The sequence below is a fragment of the Cynara cardunculus genome, unplaced genomic scaffold (genome assembly GCF_001531365.2).
Source record: "Cynara cardunculus var. scolymus isolate 2C unplaced genomic scaffold, CcrdV1 Un_Scaffold_1321, whole genome shotgun sequence".
Classification (NCBI taxonomy): Eukaryota; Viridiplantae; Streptophyta; class Magnoliopsida; order Asterales; family Asteraceae; genus Cynara; species Cynara cardunculus.
The window spans coordinates 8,646-35,541 of record NW_020200733.1 but is presented as its reverse complement, the minus strand read 5'-3'; the positions used below and the strand labels follow the sequence as shown (position 1 = coordinate 35,541).

The window sequence follows — 26,896 nt, the reverse complement described above, 5'->3', positions numbered from 1 at the left end:
TGAAGCGAATGACTTGTTATCCTTATCCAAAACAAATAGACGTAGTAGTTGCTTGTTTTGCAATCCATAACTTTAAAAGAAAATGTAATATCCAAGATCAACTCTTTATGCAATATGTTGAGAACATGGAAGAGGCAATGATGAAGTCGTTGAAGTACAATGGGGGGCTTCTTAAGACAATGGATATATGGCTAATATGTGGGATCAGATTGCGATTTAACTGTTTTCAAATACTTCAAATTAATTTTTATTGTCTAGGATGAAAAACAAACAATTTCTTTTTGGTATTAACGTTTCATATCCCGTTTGTATTTAAGTATAAACAACTATTAATATATTTTGCTATTTAATTTGAAGTATGAAAATTGTATTTTATTCTCTTATTTGACAGTTAATCATATCAAAAAAGTAAAATAATATTATTTTTATTGGTAAACATTTATTTAAAGTATGCATTTTGTTTTTTTTCCATTAAACTATTAATAACAAAAATAATTACATATTATTCAACATATAATTACAAATATGATTATGATGATCATTTTATTGTTGGTAAGCACTTACCAAAAACATTTAGTAAAATACTTTTACCCGGGACAACACTTACTCGGGTCAGCACTCTTACCCGGACAACACTTACCCGTTAAGAGTTGGTAAACGGCCCCTTAGACTTGCATGTTTAAAAAAATTGTAATTTACTTTTAGTTATGAAAATTAACATCATATAATTTTTTTCGGACCGGTTTTGATTTAGAGTTCGGGTCTAACCAACGTTGAATGGGGAAACCAATGGAGAAAAAAGATTTTTACCCTTAACGGGTTCCCCAACAGGGATCGGGGAAACCACAGGGTCCCGAAGGAGATCCCTGACGAAGATCGGATGATTACAGGGACGGTTTTGGTTATCAATCTTAGAGATGGAGACATCAGTAACCGGTCAATTGCCATTCGTAAAAACACCCTTGATTTAACATGACATATTTAATAGAATTAAAAGACAAGGTACCCGATCGATAACGAAAATGAAATCGGTAACGAAAATGAAATCACATGGACCATATCTAAAAAAATTAGAGCAAGAGACATTGATCCGTAATCTTTAGATAACCACAAGGATCAATATGTAATTTAGTCTACTTTTTCTTGTATGACAGTTTTGCCTGCTTTCTTTTATTGGATAATCTCTCCCTCTCATACTCTCTCGCACAGTCCGTGGGTTCATGTGTGTATTTTACGTATATGGTTTGTAGGAGGCAGAAGAGTGGCCATGTCTGCGATGTTCAGGTGGAGATCCAAGATTCTTAGTAAGCATATCATAGCTTATAGAACAATCACTTTTTCATCATCGTCATCAAACTACCACCACCATAGAGCACTAAACTTCCTCACACCACTGCGTCAATCAAACTATTTCAATTTTGGATGTTTAGGGTTTCAACAAAATCGCCATAAATGGGAAGGAAGTTCCAACAAGTATGATCATATTAAAGCCCAAGTTAACTGCCCTAGATGTTCCCAGCTGATGACCCTACTTTTTTCAAACCGTCCGCTATCAATCTCTTCCGATACTGGCATTTACCATGCCCTTAACATGTGCCCTAGCTGCAGAACTGCTTATTATTTCAGGCCGTTCAAGTTGGAGCCTCTTCTTCAGGGGAGTTTTATTGAGATTGGAAGGGTTAGAGCGGTAAAGGAAGGTGAGGTGGGGACTATTGCTGCTGATAATGACGAAAACACAAAAGTAGGGGTTAAAATATGGGAGAAGTTAAGGTCGTATGGTGGGGATGCGGTGGATGGTTCAATGGTGGATGCTGCTGGTGGGGTGATGGAGGAGCAGGTGAAGCGTGGAGAGTGTGGTGGCGATGAACAGGGTAAAAATGGGTGGTGGGGTGGATCAAAGTTAGGAATAGGTTTGCCCACACCCAAGGAGATATGCAGAGGCCTTAACGAGTTTGTAATTGGGCAGGAACAGGCAAAAAAGGTGCGTGGTTGACATTATTTTTGTGTATAAACGAAAAATGGGTTTGATGTGCTATGATATCCTTAATCCTGGCTAGTGAATAAATGGGACATTAATATATTGAATTGGATGGTAAAGAATGTGATACTTTCTTATGATTCCTTTTGTTATGCTTCTAGTTTCAATATGAGTGAAAAATGAGATGGTTGATTGCTTGCGAGTGGCTGGGGTGGTATATGCTAAAATGGTTTCTGATTATTATTTGTTGACCAACTCAACTCAACTATGTAATTTTCAACTGACTGGGATATGAGCTAGATTTTTCTCGCCTTATGATGTTCATGTTTCTTATTGTGGTAATTATAGACTTGGCGGGTGCCCAAGGGACTTTATCCTGATGGTCTTTCCATTGGTGTTTAAAGGTTGATGTATGAATCCCTCTGTTGTTTCAACAAAAAGAACATCTAACAGAAAAGCACAATAAACCTTAAGAAAAGGAGAAATATAAAATGTAAACCTAATGATTGTGTAGAGCTCAGTGTACTTCATGTCCAGTTTGGATACGTTTTTCACAAGAAAATGGTTAGTTACATGTAAAAGAAAATATCAGGCTTTTGTATTTCTTGACTAAGAATTAGATATGTAGTGGAAAAAAGATTTGAAAACAGGTTCATGTGTTAACAGGATCCCAGGCATTATATTGGTTATTTGACTTTGTTGTTGGTCGGCTTGTATCAAACCTTGGTTCTTTGTATTAAATATTAGAATTTTCAGATGATTCGTGGGAAGTGAATGCCAAGTATCTTTTAGTTTTGTTTATTGTTTTATGCATCAGTTTAGTTTATGCAATATGGACAATATGGCAGGTGCTTTCAGTTGCTGTTTACAACCACTACAAGAGAATTTATCATTCTTCTATGCATAAAAAGTGAGTTTCACACTCTTGTTGATTAGTTGTTGCTATGAATTTGGCATCTCATCAGAAGCATTGTCCACAAAATCCCCAAGCAGCATACTGTAATACACCATGCATAGAAAATTGAGTTTTTAGTCAAAAATAGAAGAAAAAATTGACCAAAGGGTCTTTGACCTAGCGGTATCATAGTCCTTGGCCTCCTAGGAGGTCAGGGGTTCAAACCTCATCAACAAGTGAGGAGGGTGTGTGAGTTTATTTGTTGTATTTGCCGTATATAAATATTATATACTTCAAAAAGAAAAGGAAAAATTGAGTTTTGTACCCTTGTTGAGAAATTGTTGCTATGAACTTGCATCGTATAGGGTACATCATTCATAAAGATCCCTCATTAGTATCACTTAGTAAGGTTCCAGAGCTTGATTGTCATTACGAGACCCTACAACCCATGTTTCTTTTTGCAGCTATAAAAAATGCATTTTTGACCTTCCATAGCACTCTGATTCTCATGTTTATCTCTTATTTTATTGTGTTTACCATATGTATATTTATAACCATTTTATGGCTCTTGCTGACCAATGACTTCTCTCCTATTTCCGTGGCATTGAGAAGTGATTGTGGTATCAGTTCTGATACCCCATCAGGTTGTCAAGGAACTGAAAACCAAGATGTTGATTATGTTGAATTAGAGAAAAGCAATGTTCTTTTAATGGGTCCAACTGGCTCAGGTGACCACTTATTTTCGAGATGCATTATATTGTTGATTGCATCCAAAATCTTATGTTTATTTGCTAATGGAACGGCTCTTTTTGGTTGCCATTTGCATGATTTTCTTCTGATTATTATATCGTTAATTTGACTGAAAGGACAGGGAAGACATTACTTGCGAAGACCTTAGCTCGGGTTGTGAATGTGCCTTTTGTCATTGCTGATGCAACTTCATTGACACAGGCAGGTTTGAAATAATTTGTACCTGTCATCGGATACACAATTATGTTTGAGCTCATGCCACTAATCTAATTCATCATTATGTATCAATGTTAGAATTCTGTTGATTTGTTGTTTTTACTCTTCTGTGTTATTATTACTTGGAGCTGAGTAAAAGTTTTGTCTTTCATGTTTTTATATTTTTCGGAGGAGTGGGTTTGGGTGAATAAGTAACATAAGATCTTTTGTGAACATATGCCTCTTGTCTGAAAAACAATTTGGATCTGCAAGAACTGCAAAATTTTTACACGTCTGCTGATATTGGCAGGTAGGGAAGGCAAGATATTGGCAGATCTACTGAATAGATAATTGCCATGTTGGGTGTATGGTATATGCGTAATCTTGATATGAGTTTTGTAGGTTTTGAATAGTGGTCCGCTCATAATATATAAAACAATGGTAATTTTGCATACTGTCGCTGGTTATTGTGTTCATATCTGCAGAGGATGAATAGGGGAAAAGGCAGAATACTGATGGATGTAATGATTAGGTAATACAAGCTAAACTAGTCTTGTTAGATTACATTTGGAATAAACGATATTTCCCAAGCTTCTAGGGTAAGTATTGATTCTTTTGAATAAAAAATCCTTCTCAATTTCCATTATAACACAAATTATAAGTATATGTAAACCCTAGACCGTAAATTGTTACACAGATACCAAATTGGGTATCTTATTTATATTGCCTATAAATAAAGGGAATTTGTTAAAACTTTTACTTCTTGTTCCGGCGAACGAATACTCATTGAGATTCCTGTCTTGAGAAAGTGTTTTCTCCTCTTTGTCCTGTAAGTTTCAAACTTAACCAAGCCACTGCTTATGCGCATAATTCTATATGTATCTATGAGATCGAGTATGGAATTCTGTTTACTCACCGCCCCTCTACGATTCTGTATAAATAGGCTAGGGGGTCCTTTTTGATTGATTCTTTTATTTGTAGAAATATTACATCCCAAGTGATCCTTGGGCATGGCTAAGCTTCTATACATGAGAGATTGTTATTTGTAGCCTATATGGAGTATGGTCCTCCTACATGATTACTATTGTTGCTTAGAAACTGTTAGATTATTGACAACTGATGATTGTGCAGGCTGTCAGTTGCCATTAGTGTGCCAACGTTATCACATTGACATCTATTTCTTCCATTTATTATGTTAAAATATATATTACTATTAAGCATCTTGTCATTTCGGTGTTGTTGATATGGGTCTCTTTCCTCCACCCCTTCCTTAGGCAGGTTATGTTGGAGAAGATGTGGAGTCAATACTATATAAGCTCCTCGTGGTATGTACATTTTCTTGTGCACTTGAGTACGTAATATATGAGGATATAAGTACTAAGCATTATATATTGCATGATGCCATATCTTTGACTAATTAAAAGAAACCCTAAACATGATGGAAGTACTGAATTGAATTCCCTTGTACATTGGTTCTGAGTTTTGAAACTAGTAAGTTGACGCATACAAGTACTACACAATTGGGTACATGTTCATCACATTCAAAGATCATATTGTTATTTGTGGATGGGTTCAGTCCACCTGCTTGATGTTGCATTACTTCTTGATTTGTGCATGCATGTGGTTTTATCACTTTTATGCATGTTTACTTTGTAATTGACATTCATGTTTATAGATACCATTCTGAATCATCTTAGTTTCTATCTCAATATTGGTTTCGACATTAGGCTTATGCTTTTATTAGTTTCCCAAGAAATCTTGAGTTGACTCATAACACTAGTTGGAAGCAATTGGAAATAAATCATACTATCAATATAATATTGTTAGAATCAAGGTCCTAAATGACGTGAGGTGTGGCGTGGCGTATGGTCGAGCCTCAAGCCTTACGAGTTACGGTGAGGTCAAGGCGTTTTTCAAGATGTGCCCCAAGGCAACATTTATATATACACACACACCCACACTTGTATGTGTTAGTTTTTTGAATAATACTCTAAAACAAATTAAATTCATATAAAATAATAAAACTAAAAAAGAAAGAAGAACCATTGATATCAAATATATAGAGCTTGTATAAAATGATATCAAGAGTGCAAAATCGGGATTAAATCTCTTGAATCTTACTTTTCGTGTATGGGAATGTGAGTAAGTATTTACCTATTTAAGGTTTTAGTTGCGTTCCCTTTTATGTTTATTTAAGTCCTACGTTTGTTACATAACTATCATTATTTCCCAAGTTATATATTAAATTAACCCCACACCTTACAAAATAACTCGTCGTAACGTGTCGTAACATACCATAATGCGTTACAATGCAAGCGAAGCCTTAAAGTGGAGCCATAGGGGTTAACGCGGCGACAAACCCAAGCCTTGACGCCATAACGAGTTATTTAGAACCATGGTTAGAATGTATGGAAGTTTCCACAATGCCATTAAAATATCTTTACCCTTCTAAAACACCTAAGATCTTAATTGTTTATCTTTATTTTAGTGTACATGGTTCTTTTTGTTTAGGAGGTGAACCTTTTTTTTGAGCTATGCTTTCGTTATGGCCCCGTACTTGGGATCGAGTTATGGGTCGTTGTAACGTGAAATGTTGATCAACCGTGGTGGGTGATTGCTTTTTATTTCCCCTTCTTTCTACCTATGATGAGTGTGTAATGGTTGAGAGCTCGATTGATGAGAGAACTCCCTAATCTCAGTAACAAGTTTCTGGGTGAAAATATTCTTCCCCTTTTTCATTCAACAACTAGACTACAAATACAGATACAAGGATGCAGAGAGAAATACTAGGAATTATAAACGTGGACTTACATGCTAAAAAGCAATAATGTTGAAAAAGCATTAACTACTTCTAAATTCTGGCAATGACTCCCTCCACTACAAAGGTTTCTTGAACTTTCCATGCGTTCGTCTCTGATAAGTTTGCAGTTGAGGTATCGACCTCCTAACATCATTCCCCTTTCCAAATGGCTCTTGACCACGAGTGCAAAGTCTGTATGCTTGGACAGTTAGTTGTTTGCAAGCTCCCATGAAGCATCAGCAAGATATAAACCTTCACAATGCACCAACAGTTGAGTTGCTCCATGGACTGTTTTGGACTCGAGAATAGCCTTTGGAGTTGGAACAATTTCACCTTGAGAAACTTAAGGAAGTTGTGGGTTGCAGTCAATTGGAGTCGTGATATTTTTTTAAACACGAAACATGAAAGACTGGATGAATTTTGGAAGTCTAAGGAAGAGTGAGGCGATAGGCAACTGCTCTAATATGTGCTTCGACCTGGAAATGTCCTTAAAATCTAGGCGAGAGTTTCTTATTCTTCTTAGATGCCATGCTTAATTGACGATAAGGCTGTAGCTTGAGGAGCACTAAATCCCCCACCTGGAATTGAACTTCACAATGAAGTTGGTCATAAGCAACCTTCATTCGGTGCTGAGCTTGCAATAATGTATCACACAATGTTGCCAGTTGGTCCTTACTTTGCAGTTCATTATCAATGGCTTCCAACCGAGCTGCACCTGGGCAATGATCGAGAAGACGTGGCAGTTTTCTGCCATATTCAACTTCAAATGGAGACGTTGTAAGCGTGGAGTGGTGGCTTGTATTATAGTAATATTCTGTTCATGAGAGCCAAGACAACCATTTTCGAGGTTGGGCACTAGTGAAGCAATGAAGATACATTTGAATGATCTGATTAACTACTTCCGTTTGACCGTCACTTTGGGGATGATAAGCGGAGCTAAAACTCAATAGGGTGCCACTCAACCTAAAGAGTTTAGTCCGGAAACAACTTAAAAAATGGCATCACAATCACTGACAATTGTTTCGGTGCTACTGAGGCAGCTGAGTAAGGGTGAGCCATAGGGATGAAATGTGTATATTTAGAGAATCTATCCACCACCCTTAAGAGGACTGTTTTTCCATAAGAACTAGGTAAAGCATCGATGAAATCCATTGAAACATCAGCCTGTACCTGAAGTGGAACAGTAAGGAGCTGCAAAAGGCTTGTTGGTTGAAGATGGTCAATTTTATTCCTTTGACATGTTGAACAAGCATAGACATACTCGCGGACGTGTTGCTTCATTCCCGCCCAGTAAAATATGTTGATTAACTATGGATAGTTTCTTGGTATCCTTCATGGTGTTGGTTGTGTACAACAGAAAGGATGGACTGGATAAGAGGGGTTGTAGGTTGTAAATAAGCATGAATCTTGAAAAATATCAAGCCTTTCTTGAAAGATCAAGTTGGCGGTAAGGTTGCCGACTGTGATTTTGGTGACCAAGTGTTGTAAGACGGCAGAGTCGGCAATTTCTTTCTCCAGTGCTTGAAAAAGGCTCAGTTGTGGCATGGAAATAGCCGAAATCATACCAACATCTTCATCTCGCCGGGACAAGGCATTGACAAGTGACAACCTTATTTTCTTTTCCAGCACGATATTCCACCGTAAAATCAAAATTTTGAAGCTTGCTTAACCATAGTTGTGGGGAAGTTGAAATTCTTTGCTCCAGCAGATATTTGAGGCTGTAGTGGTCTGGTGCGAATCAAAAAGTTTCTTCCCCACAAGTACGATCTCCAATGTGCAACTGCTTTGGTGAGGCCAAGAAGTTCTTTCTCATTCGCTGGAAGTTGGAGATGCTGTTGAGCAAATGGCGACTTAACAAGGGAATTGGGCGTCTCTTGTTGCAACACTGCTCCCAGACCAGCACCGGAGGCATCACATTCCACAATGAATGGTTGATCAAAGTTCAGTGGAGCCAACACTAGGGTGTTTGTCATGGCAGTCTTCAACTTTTCGCTGTTCGGGCAGCATCTGTCCACAAAAAGAGTTTTGCGTAACATATTGGTTAGGGTCATTGCAACATAGCCTCAATTTTATGATTGTCAGCCTTGACCCCTTCACCTGAAATAAGAAGAACCAGATAGGAAATATGTCTTTGGGAAAACGAACATTTTGTCTCCGAAGTTGATGAATTCTGATGTAATAAAGAGAAAATCACTCGAAGATGGTGCAAGTGGTCAGCACAGGTACGACTATAGATTAGAATGTCATCGAAGAAAACAAAAACAAATTTACATAAATAGTGCTGGAACACATCATTCATGAGGGCCTGGAAGGTTGAAGGTGCGTTTGTCAAGCCGAAAGGCATGTCAAGGAACTCAAAATGGCCATGGTTTGTTTGAAAAGCAGTTTTTTTGACATCGTCTAGGTGCATGCGAACTTGATGGTAACCAGAATTCAAATCTAGTTTAGAAAAGTAGCGAAATCCATGTAGTTCTTCCAACAATTCACCAATGACTGGGATCGGAAATTTGTCCTTAACGATTTTATCATTCAGTTAATGATAGTCAATGCAAAAATGCCAAGTGTTGTCTTCCTCTTTTACCAATAAAACTGGAGAAGAAATGGAGATTGGCTGGGGCTAATAATTCCTTGCTAGAGCATCTCTCAGCGTCGCCTTTCGATCTCATCTTTCTGCATATGAGGATACCGGTACGGTCTGACAACCACAGGGCATGGTCTCAAACCGCAGGGCATGTTCCTGGTTGAAGGACAATGTGATGATCAAAGTTGCAATTGAACATCTTGTACCACTTCAGCTTTGAGTGCCAAAACAGAAGGTTAACGTTGCTGCCTAGGGTCTTGAATCCCACATAATGCGATGGGTTTCTCCATCCACATGAATTCCATTCGCATGGTCGCAAAGTTACAATGACTGTTGGTTACCCAACTGAAGAGAAAGCTTTTGATAGACTCCAGGACTGCCTCTTCGCCATTGGCCACTGTGACTTGAAGATTGGCTTTGTTTTCAATAGGGACCCGAAGCTTTCGAATTAGGGACTCGTCAACAAAGCTATGGGTGGATCCAGAGTTGATCAAGATGATGAGTGGCTGTCCGTCAATCTTGCCTTCCACTTGCATGGTTTGGGAATTTTGGGTGCCAGAGATGGCATGAAATGATATTTCGGGGTTCGATGTTTCACCTTCATTGACATCGTTTTCTTCAATTGTTTATAGCCAAAAGAGTCGTTTGCATTTATGACCCATTTCATAGCATCCGTCACAGTTATAACACAACCCTTTGCTCTTGCGCTCATTCATTCTACTCGCGAGATTCTCTTAACAAATGGAGATGATGGAGTTCTATTACCAGCTCCGAAATGGAGGGTCGTATGCTTTGTCCTTCCCATGTTGGCGCTCGTAAAGGCGAGCGAGGCTCATCGCCGTGGTTAACTCAGTGGGTTGTTGCACTTCAACATCAACTGCAATAGCTTGACGGAGACCACTAACGAATATCGCCATTTCTTGCTCGGAAGTTAAGGCTGGCATTTGGGCAGACAATTTTTCAAATTGACGCTGGTAAAGTTCGACCGTCCTGGTTTGTTTGAGTTTGGATAATTCTCCTAGTTTGTTGCTGTGCAATGGTAGTCCAAAACGGAGGTGGTAGGTGATGTTTAAAAACTTGCCAAGTTAGATGTAAGTTGTCTCGTTCTAAGTTCAGATACCATCGTCGAGCATCACCTTCAAGGTGGAATGAAGCCAGAGAGACCTTTTCGTCGTCCGAGGTCCGTCGATGAAGAAAGAAAATTTCGCAGCGGCTTAACCAAAGCAAAGGGTCATCATCACCATTAAAACATGGAAGTCAAGCTTTGCATACCTTGGAACAAATTTTCCACCATCACCATTGGTGGGCCCAAATTTTCCACCATCACCATTAAAAGTTTGCCCTTGATGCAATGATTGAGTGAGTTGTTAGATTTGGGCAGCCATATCTTGCTGTCTGGCATCCAATGCAGCTTGTTCGGCCTTATAGATGGCGAGGAATTCCTCAAATTGCTCCTGAAAAGAACGTTTTTCGCCCATAGCTTTTGGCTCTGATACCAATATGTTATAGCCCCGTACTTGGGATCGAGTTATGGGTCGTTGTAACGTGAAATCTTGATCAACCCTGGTGGGTGACTGCTGTGATTTCCGCTTCTTTCTACCTATTATGAATGTGTAACGGTTGAGAGCTCGATTGATGAGAAAACTCCCTAATCTCAGTAACAAGTTTCTTGATGAAAATATTCTTCCCCTTCTTCATTCAACAACTAGACTATAAATACAAATACAAGGATGCAAAGAGAAATACTAGGAATTATAAACGTGGACTTGGTGGCCTACATGCTAAAAAGCAATAATCCTGAAAATGCAATAACTACTCCTAAGTTCTGGCAATAACTCCCTCCACTACAAAGGTTTCTTGAACTTGCCATGTGTTCGTCTTCGATAAGTTTGCAGTTGAGGTGTCGACCTCCTAACAGCTTCACTGTTTTTTTTTTTGCTTTTCCCTGTCTTATCTTTTTGTCTGCATTTGCTGCATGTCTATACCTGTTGACCATTTGTTGTATTTGGTTTCAGGCTGCTGACTTTGACGTCGAAGCGGCTCAGCAGGGAATTGTTTACATAGATGAAGTTGATAAGATAACTAAAAAGGTCGTTTTTTTAGATTCATGGAAGAAGACATAGATGTAATTTTATTAGTTTTCCAATAATTAGTTTAAACATCTATGCAGGCTGAAAGTTTAAGTACAGGTAGAGATGTATCTGGAGAGGGTGTTCAACAAGCATTGCTTAAAATGCTTGAAGGAACTGTGAGTGCTATTCCTGCATAAGTGCTTTTCTATTTGCATATTCATCATCTTTTAGAGTCTTCAAGTGTTGTAGTGCTTTTATTTGAAGTTCTGGAACTCTATGCATTGTTGGATGATTTTGAATGTTTCTGATGGTTTATTTTCAGATTGTGAATGTTCCTGATAGTCGAGCTCGAAAGCAGCCTCATGGTGAAGGCATTCAGGTCTCACCTTAATGGCTTTTGATCTTTTGCAGAAACTTCTATGTTTATGGTCAATGGCTAGGCCATTTCTCACTAATCATTAATCAGATGCTACTGACAGCATTTTCATGCATCTTTCTTTTTAATTTTAACTGAATTAGTATAGCCATGAAACATGTCAGAATTGTTGCATGGAAATAGATGAGCAAGTGCAAAACCTGTTATGGATTCATCTCTAGTCTAGGACTTGTATTCTAATGTGTACTAATTAATAAAAACAAGATATTCAGATGGTGCAACTTTCCATGCTTAATAAGTATAATAGTATACTAAAGCACAATATCGTATGGAAATTTCTTGAGAGGGATCTGGCAAGAAAATGGAACAAGAGAAAAAGCTGAATAAAAATAATTATAATGAAACAATATCCCATGATAAGTTTTCAAAACTGACCTGATCTCACATTGTAGATCGACATATGCTATTAAAGGTTTTGCTCAATGAGTTCAATAATCTCCCTGCAAACAAGCCGGCAAAAATGTCTGCATCAAAAATAAATTTTGTTTTAAGCTAAATTAAATGATAAGATTATGAGTCGATGTTTATTTGGTGACCTGATGTTCCTTGAATCTGCAGGTTTTACCATGGTTTTAAACTTTTTGCCACTTCATCCAACCTTTAACATCTTTTTCATTTCTCCGGTCCTCATTTAAACCAATTTGAATAGTGAAAGATTTCATCCTAGCTACCTTTTGTCTACATATGCTTATATTATAGTCCCACTTCCAAATTAGCAACAATGAAGTTTGTACATCATGCATCCTAGTCTGTTGTTTGATCCAAAACCATTGGATTCTGAAATTTTATCCCAACATCCAACTTCACATTAACAACTTGCCTAGCCTTATTAATCAATACAATATCGTCCATGAAAAGCATAAATCATTGTATATCAACTTGTATCTCCTTTTTGTGGGATCCTTTATAAGCAAAAAAAAAAAAAAGGTAACGAGTCACCGTTGGTATAGCTCTATAGTAATAAGGCATGCTTTCACACTTATTATGCACGAGTTACGGTCAGACAAATTAAGTCTAATAGGAATAAGGCAAGGGAGTGGAAAGTTTATTCTAGAAGGGCTAAAAGGGCAATTGTGGAAAGTGGCTAGAAATTTAGTTAGAGAATAGTATCTTTAAAAGGGAAGGGAAGGGAAGGGAGTATGTATGATGTCATGTTATTTGCATTTTCTGTTGTATTGGCTCTTTGCATCATGCATTGAGAGAGGGATTCTCCCTGGACCTTTTCTATAATTCCTTTTCGTCATTAATTTCATCAGCTCCCTTCTTCCCTAAATTCACTGTTACAGTTCTATTAAATTTTCTTTTTCTATCATTGGTCCGACCTGCCATTTGATCTGCTGGGTACCATGGAGACTCAATCAATTCAAGCCTGTTTTGAGCAACAGGATGAACAAATTCAGCGCTTACAAGCTGATTTGGTGGAAATCAAATCTTCAATTACTGCGTTGGATTTGGATTGTGCCGAGGCCAGCGAGTTTCAACAAGTGATGATGGGATGGATGAAGCAGCAACGTAAATTTCCGATGGGTGGTCAAGGTGAGTTCTCCGGCGATTCACCTCCGTCCCCAAAGGAGGGTGTCTATTCGGGTGTTTTCTCTGGTTCTGGTCAGACCCCTGTTCCTCCTACGATGGGTCTTCCTTGGGCAGTGAAGAAAATTAAACTCCCTAGTTTTATGGTTTTGATCCTCAAGGCTGGATTCAGAAGGCTTCTCTGTATCTTGATATCAATGGTACTCATCTTCGAATTCATTTCGCACAGTTGAGCATGGTGGGAGTGGCTCTACATTGGTTCACCATCGTTAAACAGGTTCTTGATTCTCTTACTTGGGATCAATTCCAAATTGAATTGTTACAAAGATTTAGTGGTCTGGAAATTCAAAACCCATTTGAACAATTAGCCATGATTAAACAAACAGTTTCCATTCACGATGACATTGATGATTTCGAGCACCTCTTGTCGTTGGTTCCAAAATTGCCTGAATCTCAGGCACTGGGGTATTTTATAGCGGGTTTATGTGACGAAATCAAGAGATGGGTTCGTCTCCACCAACCTCAATCTCGAGTAGATGCAATGTATTTGGCAAAAGACGTTGAAGAGATGCTTCGACCGTCATTGGGCAATGTTTCATAGTTCCGTTTTTGATGCCACCATCTGGGTGGGCCGGGTGAGGGTTTTCAATTGGATCGTACTTCTCAATTGGGCCAGTCCAATGCTCATGGGCCTCCATTTGTTAATCACGATGATAAGGGTTCTTCTATCCGATTCGATTCTAATCGCCTTCAAACTTCCCGTCAATCTGCGTCTACCCCATCGGAGATTTCTCAAGTGTTACATCAGGATCGAGGGGTCCGTTCTCTAATGCGTACCAAGTGGGAGGAACGTCTTAAGAAGGGTTTGCGCTTTCGATGTGGCCAACAGTTTGGTCCAGCACACAAGTGTCCAGAAGGGAAATTGTGAGTTTTATTGTTGGGAGAGGATGCATACGAGGCTGATGAAGGGGAATTGTGTCAGTTTGAAGAGGCGACACCACCGAATTTACGTCCGATTGAAGTGCCAGGTCAAGGGTTGTGTGCTTCATTGGAGCTATTTGGAGCTTCTTCCACGACTTGTGGGGGTAAAACATTGAAGTTGGTAGGTAATATCTCTGATATTCTTTTGGTTGTTTTGGTGGATAGTGGGGCAACACATAACTTCATTTCTCGTCGATTAGTAACTTCACTGGGAATTTCTTCAACTCAATTTGATGGTCTCAATATTCAATTGGGTGATGGCCATAAGGTATTCATCAATCAAATGTGTCTTCAGTTGTCTATTATGTTGGGTACTTGTTCTTTTCTGGTGGATGCCTTAGTATTCGATACGGGTGATTTAGACATGGTGTTGGGAATGTAATGGCTACGATCTTTGGGAGAGGTCATTCATAATTGGGACAAGGCATGGATACGTTTTATGCATCAGGGGAATCATGTTCAACTTTAGGGGTTAACATCAGTTCACCCGTCCTTTAATTCACTTCATAATTGTTTGACGTCTATGCCGGTGGTGCATTCTCTCCCGGGGTTTTCCCTTTTCATGATTTCATTCAATACACATGGGTTGTCCTCTACTCAATTAGCCGATTTACAGAAGGTTTTGAACATTTTTTCTGTTGTTTTTCAAGCTCCTACGGGTCTTCCTCCTTCACGTGTTCATGATCATGCTATTTCCTTGGTTTCCCCGCACCAACCCAATAGTGTGCGACCTTATCGATATCCCCACATTCAGAAAGCAAAAATTGAAAGAGAGGTCCACGAGTTGTTGTCCTTGGGAATAATTCGTCCAAGTAAAAGTACCTTTTCAAGCCCGGTCATTCTAGTTCGTAAAAAGGATAATACATGGTGTATGTATGTGGATTATCGTTCTCTCAACAAGGTTACCATTCCGCATAAGTTTCCTATTTCTATGGTTGAGGAACTTATTGATGAATTACATGGTGCTCGTTATTTCTCCAAATTGGACTTGAAATCAGGATATAATTAGATTCGTTGAGGCCCGACAATATTGAAAAAACGTTTCGGACTCACAATGGGCACTATGAATACTTAGTCATGTCGTTTGGCTTAATGAACGCTCCTTCGACATTTCAGGCTGTGATGAACTACGTTTTTCGTTCCTTATTATGTAAATCTGTCGTCGTGTTTTTTGATGATATTTTAATTTAGTCCAAGTTGGGATATCCACTTACGAGATTTGCAGGCTGTCTTGGGCATTTTGTTGCAGAATCATTTTGTGGTAAATCAAAAGGAGTGTTCTTTTGGACAAACATCGGTGGAGTACTTGGGTCATATCATCTCTGGCAATGGTGTGGCCATGGATCCTAAGAAAATAGAGGCGGTAATGGACTGGCCAGTTCCCAAAAACATTAAAGGCTTAAGGGGATTCTTGGGGCTTACTGGTTATTATCGGAAGTTTGTCAAACATTATGGGAGCATCGCTCGTGCTCTCACCGATCTCACAAAGAAAGATGCTTTTCAATGGAATTTCGCTGCCCCGCAAGCATTTGAGGCTTTAAAGGCTGCTTTGATAAACGCTCTTGTTCTAGCCCTCCCTAATTTCAGTTTTCCTTTATTGTTGAGTGTGATGCCTCTGGGAGGGGCATTGGGGCTGTTCTCATGCAACAGGGTCAGCCCATTGCTTACTTCAACGAGGATCATTCCTTCTTCACTCTCTTGCTAAGCTTTGAGTGATCGCAACTTGGTGAAGTTGGCCTATGAACGGGAAATCATGGCGTTAGTTTTATCTGTTCAACATTGGTGTTCGTATCTATTGGGTACTACTTTCATAGTCTATACCGACCAAAAGAGCCTTAAATTTTTTTTACAGCAGCGCATAATCACTCCTGACCAACATAATTGGGTGGCTAAACTCCTTGGCTACAACTATGACATTCAATACAAACCGGGTAGAGAAAATCGTGCTGCTGATTCACTTTCTCTTCGTGCTGATTCTGGTGACTTTCTAACTTTATCTTCTACCCCATTATGGCTTCAAGGTGCTGACTTAATAAGTGAAGCTCGAGCTGATACAGAACTCCAACGGATTACTTCGAGTTGTTTAGCTAACCCGTCTTCATGTCCTGTTATACAGTTCTACAGGGGATATTGTTCTATAAAGATCGTTGGTTATTTCTCGCACTTCCAAGTTTATTCCTTCTTTATTACTTGAGTTTCTCCAGTTTGCTTCCGGAGGGCATTTCGGTTATTACCGTACTTACCGACGATTGGCTGCAAATTTATATTGGCGGGGCATGGTGGGCAGCGTTAAAAAGTTCGTTCGTGAATGTGATGTTTGTCAGCGTTGCAAAGCCAGTTCAGCCTTACCCGGGGGTCTGTTACGGCCGTTAGACATTCCGGAAGCCATTTGGGAACATCTCTCAATAGATTTCATCCTTGGACTGCCTAAATCAAAGGGGTTTGATGCTATCTTAGTAGTGGTAGACAGACTATCGAAATACAACCATTTTATTCTCCTTAAACATTCGTATACGGCCAAAAGTATAGCTGAAATCTTTGTTCAAGAAGTAGTTAGACACCATGGAATTTCAAAATCGATCATCAGTGATCGTGACCCTCTATTTCTTAGTCGTTTTTGGCAAGAAATTTTTTGCTCCCAAAGCACGAAGCTACTCATGAGTTTTACTTATGATCCGAAAACGGATGGTCAAACAGAAGTGATTAACCGTTGTCTCGAATCTTAATTTACGTTGTTTTGCTACTGACCAGCCCCGTAATTGGTCAACATGGGTTCCTTGGGCGGAGTTGTGGTATAATTCGACATTCCATAGTTCAACCGACAAGTTCCCATTTGAAGTTGTCTATGGACGTAAACCCCCATCTTCATTCAATTTATTCCAGGGGAGATATGTGTTCAGGCAGTGATACAAGAACTTCATGAACGGGATGAGGCATTAAAGCAACTCAAGATTCACTTAGCTCAAGCTCAAGCAGCAATGAAGGAACAAGCAGACAAAAAACGCAGAGAGGTTGGCTTTGTTGAAGGGGAATGGGTGTATGTCAAGTTGAAACCGTACCGTCAAATGTCGGTCACATCGCGTTCATCAGAAGCTCGCTGCTCGTTTTTTTCGGCCCTTTTAAAGTTGTGGAAAAAATGGGTCCGGTGGCTTATCGTTTGGATTTGCCTCCCTCTTCAAAGGTTCATCCCGTCTTTCATGTTTCTTTACTTAAGAAAGCGGTGAGATCGGATGGTGACCAGGTGTTACCAACACCTCCGGAACTGGAATTAGGTACAGCCGATCAGCCAGTTGCATTTTTGGCTTCTCGTGCAGTAAATGATTTCCAAGACTCGATCGATCAATGGCTAATTCAGTGGAAGGGGTTGCCAATCGAAGAAGCTACGTGGTTTCTGGATGCAAGTCTTGAGGACACGACTTTATTTGATGGCGGGAGTAGCGATACGAATCCAGAAATCATTAAGTCTAATGGGAATAAGGCAAGGGAGTGGAAAGTTTATTCTAGAAGGGCTAAAAGGGCAATTGTGGAAAGTGGCTAGAAAGTTAGTTAGAGAATAGTATCTTTAAAAGGGAAGGGAAGGGAGTACGTATGATGCCATGTTATTTGCATTTTCTGTTGTATTGGCTATTTGCATCATGCATTGAGAGAGGATTCTCCGACCTTTTATGTAATTCCTTTTCGTCATTAATTCCATCAGCTCCCTTCTTCCCTAAATTCACTGTTACGGTTCTATTAAATTGCCTTTTTCTATCACACAGATACAAGAGAGAACTCTAAATAGTACTAATTTGTCATATTACTCCCTGAGAGCATTGGAATGTCAACAATTTGATTCAACTGCTGTGATATGTGAGAGTTGTGAAAGGTAATATATTCAAAAAAAATTCTCTTGACCTGTGCTGCTGATTAGGTACACCAAAAGAAAAATACCTGCTATTATGGACACAGAATTCGTGCATTTGATTTTAGCTAGGAGATTCGATATTAACACTGATCATATATATATATATATGTATGTATTTAGTCACATGAACCGTTAAATTCAGTATCAAGTTTAATGAAAAGACACATGCGCATACACACGCACATCCACATCCACATCACGTATCTGCTGCCTTCAAAGCAGGGCTATCTTAGATTATTGGGGGGGGGGGATCATTTGGTCAGTTCTCATCCGTAGTTCACATCGGTTGCAATGTTTGCAGGTAGATACAAAAGATATCCTTTTTATATGTGGTGGGGCCTTTGTTGATCTTGAGAAAACCATTTCCGAGAGGTGGAGACTCTTACACTTGCTGCTTTCTGGTGGAGTCATTTCAGTATATTCTTGATTGATGATTTTTTTTTTGTCTCAGACGACGAGATTCATCTATTGGCTTTGGTGCACCCGTGAGGGCTAATATGAGAGTTGGTGGATTAACTAATGCTGTGGTTACATCTTCACTGTTAGAATCTGTGAGCGACCATGGAATAATTTTTTACATTAAAGCAGTGAATATTTTACTTACATTTTGAACCTTTTAAATAATATTAGTTAGTAAACCTGAAAGCTGCTTTGAATTCCAGGTAGAAAGTGGTGATCTTGTTGCATATGGCTTAATACCTGAGTTTATTGGTCGATTTCCTATTCTAGTGAGTTCATCTGCTCTAGATGAGGACCAACTTCTTCAGGTTTGTATTGTTTGTTTATATTCCTAGTATATATTTCTTTACTTTGTTACTATTAGAGGTCTGGTTGTTAAAGATCAGAATTTCAATTTTGGTAAAATACAGGTATTTGGCATTCCTAGTTCCTGTTAGCCTAGAATATTTTGCATGAGTTATCTTATAGAGGGAGGATCAAACGAGAATGCTAACTATTTCAGAGAATACGAAAACGGTCAAATCACGTGCAAAATCACATGTGATTTTACATTGATGGTAAAAAAAAGGTGTGCAGACGACTTTGGCGTGAATCACATGTGATTTTGTGTCTTCAGGTTGCAGGGCAAAGTCAGCGACGAATCACATGTGCTTTTGTACGTGACATTAATGTAAAATCACATGTGATTCGACCATTTTCTTATTCTCTTAAATAGGTACCGTTCTCATTGGAACCTGACTCTATCTGTATAAACCTATATATGTATCGTTATATTTGTTCAGACATAAAACTGTGCTATTTTGTCTTTTTCCTTAATTACTAACACTGTTCTCGAAACCTTGTTTTTGAAGGAAAAGAAAGGACAGGGAGGGAAAAGAGGGGAAAACCATGTGTTCTCTAAGCTTTTTAGGAGGGAAAGAAAAGGAACCAAAGGAAAAATACCATTTACGTTTCCTCCCAAATGTGGAAGAAAGGGAAAGAAAATCTGAAAGGAGTCTATGATCTTCTATGAAAAAAATACCCTCATAAGGAAAAGCGAGAAAAAACAAATATAAAGGGTATATTTGTAAAAGAGGGGAAAGGGAGGGAAAAGAGGGTATATTTGAAGGAAAAGAAAGGAAAGGGAGGGAAAAGAGGGNGGAAAGGGAGGGAAAAGAGGGTATATTTGAAGGAAAAGAAAGGAAAGGGAGGGAAAAGAGGGGAAAACCATGTGTTCTCTAAGCTTTTTAGGAGGGAAAGAAAAGGAACGGAAGGAAAAATACCATTTACGTTTCCTCCCAAATGTGGAAGAAAGGGAAAGAAAATCTGAAAGGAGTCTATGATCTTTTATGAAAAAAATACCCTCATAAGGAAAAGCAAGAAAAAACAAATATAAAGGGTATATTTGTAAAAATGATATAATTCCTTTCCTTTTTCTCCGATTCAAGAGCACAAAAAATTATTTCCTTTCCGGTTCAATTTGGTTAACTCTATAGATATGGGTTACATGCCGTGATTTTATGCCTCATTTTCACTTCAATGCTGGTGTTTTGTATTTGGCATTAATGATGATAAAGGAAAAAAAATCCTTCGATGGACTAAAGCCGTAAAAACCAGTCATTAGATATGATTTATGAGTCTTAAAAGAGCATTAGAAGATCAAACAATTAATTTTTATCTGTATGGACCTGCTTTTCTAAATTATTCATCTCTATTCCCTGTATGGAAGCATCATATTTTCATTACCCTTGAACTAAATTTCCATTTTTTCAATTACCGACAGGTCTTAACGGTACCTAAAAATGCTCTTGGGAAGCAGTATAAGAGAATGTTTGCCATGAACAACGTAAATGCTTGTTTGCCACTTTCCCCAGTAATAATTTTTAATCTCCTTCATGCAGGTCTTAACGTTCCGTGGTATTAATCAGTGTTTCTACGTGTTCCCTTGTATTTCAGGTCAAGTTACATTTTACTGATACTGCATTAAGATTGATTGCAAAGAAAGCAATTGCTAAGAACACCGGTGCTCGAGGTCTAAGAGCCATTCTAGAAGATGTTCTCGTGGATTCAATGTTTGAGGTATTTGATTTCTACTTTTGTATTCTCGGTTGTGAAGAACATCCAAATAAACAATCTCTTAGGTTGCGTTTAGTACTTGAGATGGAACGGGACATGACGGAACAAAAATTGGCCCCACATCTGGCGTGGCATCGGACTGGACATGATAGGACTAAGGGCCTGCTTGTTAGCAGCTTAATGAGCTTAATGGGACTCACAACTTATTCGGTCAGCTATAAATGACTTTTTGTAGTGGCTTCATGATATTGAAAATGCTCATTTAGTAAGCTTTTTAGAGAGGAGCTTTGTGCTGAAAGCCAAGTTTTTTTTTCCGAACGTGCCCCTCTATATTAAAAAACATGCTACTTCCATCTATGAATAAAGCCCTCCCAAACAAAAACCTTCGTGATCTATATAGACAGATTAATCCACAAAGACAACTTTATCCTTACATATTACTTAATGGAAAACCAAACAGCCCCTAAGTGGGATAAAGATTGCATTTTTTGTCCCACCAAAATAGGTGGAACAAAGCCAGGAAGATGAGACAAGATTGGTAAATTACTAAAATACCGTAAAATTAATGCCCCAAAACCTTCCACAATTATTTCACCTGCCTACCTCACTCTCACTCTTCCGGTCCCCGTTCAGTCTAATCCCGTCTGCATACCAAATGCACTCTTAAAAACCATCCAAGTTTTGTAATACCTTTTGCATAAACAACAAAGTTGAAGCTGTTGAGTGTCTATATGTATGTGTATATATATAGATAGATAGATAGATAGATAGATAGATAGATAGTATTCATGGGATTTAGTGGGTCTATTTGGTTTTAGTGATTTTAATCAGTTGAAATATTGCAGGTTCCAAATCCTCCGGAGAAAGGAATGGATTCAGTTGATGCAGTGGTGGTTGATGAAGAGGCGATAGGATCAGTAGAGAAACCGGGGAGTGGTGCAAAGATTCTTCATGGAAATGGTGCATTACAAAGATATCTCTCAACAGATCCACTGGTATGTATGTATGTATGTATGTATGCTTCATTCAGTTATACTTGGATTGTTGATTTACTGAATGAAATTACAGGAAGCAAGACAAGTGAAGAAGAAGAAGGATGGTTTTGAATTGGAGGTTGCCATGAGTTTGTAAAAGCATCGCCATCATCATCATCATGGGTTTGTATGTATGTACATCTTGAAACCAAATGCTTGATTTGTTATCAATTAGMTCTAGTGTTTCTTTTAACGTAAAATCATCAATAACTCCTTAACAAAAGGAGGTGGCCAGATCCCGATTGCATCCAGTTTTACGGAACTAGTTTGATGCATAAGAATACTAGTTGAATCTTACGGTGATGCCACTTTAAGGAAGGGTTGTTAGTAAGATGAAATTCCAATTAAGGGATTATTTTGGCTACAACTACCCTTGTCATGTGGAAGGTGATTTATAGGGGTGAATGGTACAACATTCAGATCACCTTTCGAAGGCCAAATTACAAAACTCGGAGATTCAATACAGATCTAGGGTATGGAATATGTAGAGTCGAGAGATATATAGGTAATGAAATCGCATAGCATAGAAATATAAGATTTAGGGTTTATGGACTTGTTCATATATAATCACAAGGAGCCAAGAATGATGAGTAGATCTAGGGTTTGTTGACTTGCAATGGCTCAAGTGAGGATTGTTATCGGGTGCTTGTAGTCAGAGTAATAGACATCGTAAGTAAAATGAAGTCAGTATTCAGTTAATCAACTCGTAGTAATATTTTGTCCGTAAATAGAGTAAATTTAGATGAAGTGAAAGTAACGTATAGTATTTTTTTTGAGTTTGTTACAAAACCAAATGGATAGAACCTTTTTACACATGAATTGTTTAAATTAGAGGTTTGTTTGAGTAAGTTGGTCAGAATACATATAAAGAAAAATAGATTATGTTAGCCTTGAATGATAATAGCAAACAATATGATCAAAAGGGTTGAGAAATAGTATGATCTATACAAAGGGATAGTGAGATTGCTTTCTATTAGCCTTGTGCATTTGGTTGGTTCCACTTGGCAGCAATTAAGTTGTGGATTTTGGAATTCTTCTTAGAAGTTAGAGTTATCGATTCGAAAACATCTAAGTTTCATCGTAGTTGGATGCTATTAATTCTTGTGCATGCCCACTTTCAAAAAATAAGAGTTCTATCTTGAATTATGGAGTAAGCTTCATTTTTGGTCTTTGTCGTTTTTCAACTTTCGATCTTTTTCATTATAACTCCCTTTCTCACACAATCCATCGTGTGTGTGTATATATATATCTACACACACACACACCCCCTATAGATCATTAAACTCCCCTATGCTTCGCCACCGACCACCCTCTTCTCCATCTCCATAAAAAACCCGTTTTGCAACCCCATTCAAAACCCACCTCGTCTCCCTAAAAAGACTAACCTAAAATTCTATTCAGAACCCACCCTATCTCTTGTTCAACCAAACTAACCATCTGCCAAGCTACCACCGTAAATCCCGAACCTAAATCAATATGCACATCAACAATGGCGATGAGAAATCGATCCTCTGAAATCTCCCAACTTTTGTTCTTCAATGTGTGGATTTTGATCAGAGGAGGGGGTGGGTTAGGCTGGACAACGGGTTTGTGTTTTATTGATAGAGTTAGTTAGCGATGGTGGTGCCGAACTTTGGTAACGATCGATAAATGGATGAAGGGTTCATCAGCGAGGAGAGAAAGGTAGAAGGGGAGAGGAGGGCTTCCTGTCGGAAAGCACGCCAAAAAATAGAGGGGAGAGAGCTCATTGGAGAATATGTCGGAGATTGTTTTGTGTATAATTAAATGTTGCCCGTGTAAGGTTAGGTTATGTGAGAAGGGTAAGAAGGGATCTCCACCTTGCATCAATTTTAATTGAAGATCAATAGTAATGAGATATATCGAGATGTAACAAATCTATTTTCATATCTAGCGCAATTCATGAAGTGGGGTCCAGATTCTTTCTTTTATCCGTACATGTGCTATATGTAGGCTGAGCAAAGACAAAAAAACTAAAGTCAAAAAAGTTAATAAGTCGAATATTATATTATTTGATTTTTATATTTTTAGTAAAAGACAACTGAATATAGAAAAAGACTTAAATACCTCTTGTTAATGGACAAAAGTTAACGGTCATTAATGTATATGTGTATACCGGAAAAATTGCTTAAGTTACCAATATGCATGCCGTCCAGATGAACGCTTACCAGAGTGTTTTTTAGTTTTTTATTTTTTTTTGTGGTTTTCCCAAAACGTGACCATATATATATATATATATGTGTGTGTGTGTGTGTGTGTGTGTGTGGAGGTTCAAATGAGAAAACTTTCATTTTACGTGAACGCGAGAATATCATAATTCATTTATGAACAAGTTTCAGTAATTAACACATTACATGTTTCACTAATGAACATTGTTTCACTTATAAACTTATTCAGGTTGAATCTCCATCTTTTTCTCTTGATAAACTTGTTCATTGAAAAACTTGAGAACTAATTTGAAAAAGATGATATAATTTCCATCCTCAAAATCATTCAACTCTTTTTTTGTAGGAATCCTATTAAATTCATTTATTAAAAATAACTAAAAAGTCTCTCTAATCTTTTCCAAAATTAACCTTGTTAATTGTTGTTTACATGTATCAGTTTCAATCTTATTACACTAATGAGGTGCACCAAGATCACCAGATCAATTTCCTTTTAAAGCGCAATTCATGGGTGGGTATGAGATTAGAAGTGATCAAGGATTCAGATCTCTTTTTGTGCTTCTCACCTTAACTTTCATTCTCACACGATCTTTAGCTTATATATAGGGGCAAGTTCTTTTGTTAACATAATAATTGGTGTTAACTTTGTGAACCAATCTTGACTCTTGATTCTTAAAATCTATGGATAAAATCAATTGTGACATATTTGTAATTAATTAAAAATGAATGATATCAAAAAGATAGGTGAATAGGGGTATTTTTCGGAGATATGTTCAAATCGGTTACAAACCAATAATTAATTAATTACATTGGTTACAAATCGGTAATTGCTCATCCCTTTTATAGTTCGTAGAATCATCAGTGTTGCATTATGAACACTTATGAATGCATATGAACATATATGCAACTTATTAACTAATCTTAGTTCGTGGCTCTTACATACGAACATACGGAACACTTATGAACACTTATTTGCACCTATTAAAACTTATGAAACACTAAAATAATCAGCTTTCACATGTGAACATAATAATATATGATCAAAGTGTTTCATTTGTGAACACATATTGACCAAATGTTAGATGTATATAGATACTATTTTATAAACACAACGGAACACATGTGAACAATATATACATCATATGAACATTGGCGACTACAATATATGTTGAAGATGGAACACCCAAGTTTTTTATAATGTTAAAATAACAAGTCATCTATAATTTGGGAAAAAAAAATAAACATATTATTTTAGCTATAATCATGGGATTGATGTTGTTGCAACCGCCCATTAATGAATGTGAAGTTAAGACAAAAAAAGAAGATTACCATTGTGTCCTCAATATTAATTGTATGGTGATAGAAGAACCTAACTAACAAAAATTTGTGATTGGTCTAAATGATTTGTATAGTTAATACCTTTTTCATGGTTAAAAAATGATCTTAGCTCTCTCTCTCTCTCTATATATATGTATATGTATATATATATATACATATATATATATGTATATATATATATATATAGAGAGAGAGAGAGAGAGAGGGGGGTTTAAATCAAATGAAATCACAAATATAATACAAACCCTTGAGAACCGATGCAAAAATATTTTTTTCACATGATATATTTTTCATCAAATGTTAGGATTTAAGATATTGCTTCACATATATTTGTTTCATAATATGATAGTTTTACATGTATTTGTTTCACCATGTAATCTTTCACAAAGTGAACACAAACATATGTGAAACAATATCTTAAACCATAAGGTTTTTTGATGAAAAAAATCATGTCAAAAAATATTTTTATATCGTTCTCACGGGTTTGTAATATATTTGTGGTTCTTATTTGCTTATCGTCATCTCTCTCTCTCTCTCTCTCTATATATATATATACATATATATATATATATATATATATATATATAAGAGTGAGTTCATTTGTTAACCAGTATATGGTATTAACTTTGTAAACTCATCTCATCCATTGATCTTTGAAATTTATGGTTGAGATCATTTATGACATAAAATTTAATTAATTGCACAAAGAGGGTAAGGTAACATAAGTAAACAATATTTACAAGGGGTATTTTGGGAAAATATTATAATGATATGAGATTCAACTTGTTCACTCATGAAACATGTTTAAACTCATATAAGTGTTATATCAACAAGCTTTTATGAACATCCTTATGTCAATTCATGTTTGAAAGGCCATTCATGAGTGAACAAATATTCATGGTTCATATATACTAATTGTTCATGGTTTTTGATAAATGTATTTATGGTCCACCAATAAATACATTACTTTTGATAGAGATAGTGAGCTATCGTTCATAAGTGAACACCTTAATGAACACTATTGTGGTTAAAGTCCATATTAAACGTTAATAATTGCGTCAACAGTCAACAAATGATTTCTTTATGCAAGTTAGTTATGCACAATTTACAACTATGAACACATGCATTATTTCATTATATTGTTATGAAAACATGTTTTTATGAAATTGCTTAGTTGTAATGGTCAATTAAATATGTTTCAATTAAGACCAAAAGAAAAATAACTAAAATCATGGAACATTAATCTTTTTGTAACCGTTAATAAAATATGTTTCAATCAAGAAAAAAAAAAAGAAAAATTACTAGCATACCCTCACCATTAACCGCATAGAGAGATATGAACATTAAGTATAAAGGCCTTTTGAGTGGTCTATAAACACCTATGAACACTATATGGTTATGATACCTATGAACACCATATGGTTAACAAAAGTTCTTGAACACCTATGAACAGTGACGGACGCAGAAAAATATATCGTAGGGGGCACTATACTCCAACCAATTAGCATATTGATCAAACCAAGTCGGACAAAATCGTCTTCCTTTACTCCCGACAAATTTTTTGGAAATGCATGACCCCGTGGTTGACAAAATTAACCTAATCTAAAGCATTTACCAAATACCAAATCACCAATAAGCAAACAACAATCTACAAAAGTAACCTAATCTAAAGCATTTACCATTTACCAAATCACCAATAAGCAAA

At 37.4% G+C, this 26,896-nt stretch overlaps 1 protein-coding gene across 2 annotated transcripts; it reads left to right on the top strand.

Annotated features, from left to right (window-relative positions):
* The first annotated feature begins 1,221 nt into the window (after nt 1-1,221).
* LOC112502375 (CLP protease regulatory subunit CLPX1, mitochondrial-like) lies at nt 1,222-21,864 on the top strand. Of its 2 annotated transcripts, XM_025106266.1 has the most exons (16): nt 1,244-1,284; nt 1,431-1,981; nt 2,827-2,888; nt 3,486-3,601; nt 3,745-3,828; nt 5,097-5,143; nt 11,215-11,289; nt 11,370-11,447; nt 11,594-11,650; nt 18,424-18,494; nt 18,574-18,673; nt 18,785-18,889; nt 20,344-20,406; nt 20,517-20,639; nt 21,482-21,631; nt 21,705-21,864. In XM_025106266.1, the coding sequence occupies exons 2-16, from the start codon at nt 1,523-1,525 to the stop codon at nt 21,765-21,767; spliced, it is 1,653 nt and encodes a 550-aa protein (XP_024962034.1). In that variant the 5' UTR covers nt 1,244-1,284; nt 1,431-1,522; the 3' UTR covers nt 21,768-21,864. The 2 variants fall into 2 exon arrangements, with proteins under 2 accessions (XP_024962033.1, XP_024962034.1); XM_025106265.1 differs by having other exon boundaries at nt 1,222-1,981.
* The last annotated feature ends 5,032 nt before the right edge of the window (nt 21,865-26,896 follow it).

Bases quoted from the DNA above. Each gene is read 5' to 3' on its own strand.
- LOC112502375 (XM_025106265.1), top strand. From the start codon at position 1,268: ATGTCTGCGATGTTCAGGTGGAGATCCAAGATTCTTAGTAAGCATATC. The intron at 5,144-11,214 runs GTATGTACATTT...ATTTGGTTTCAG, and splicing joins TACTATATAAGCTCCTCGTG to GCTGCTGACTTTGACGTCGA. The intron at 11,290-11,369 runs GTCGTTTTTTTA...ACATCTATGCAG, and splicing joins TTGATAAGATAACTAAAAAG to GCTGAAAGTTTAAGTACAGG.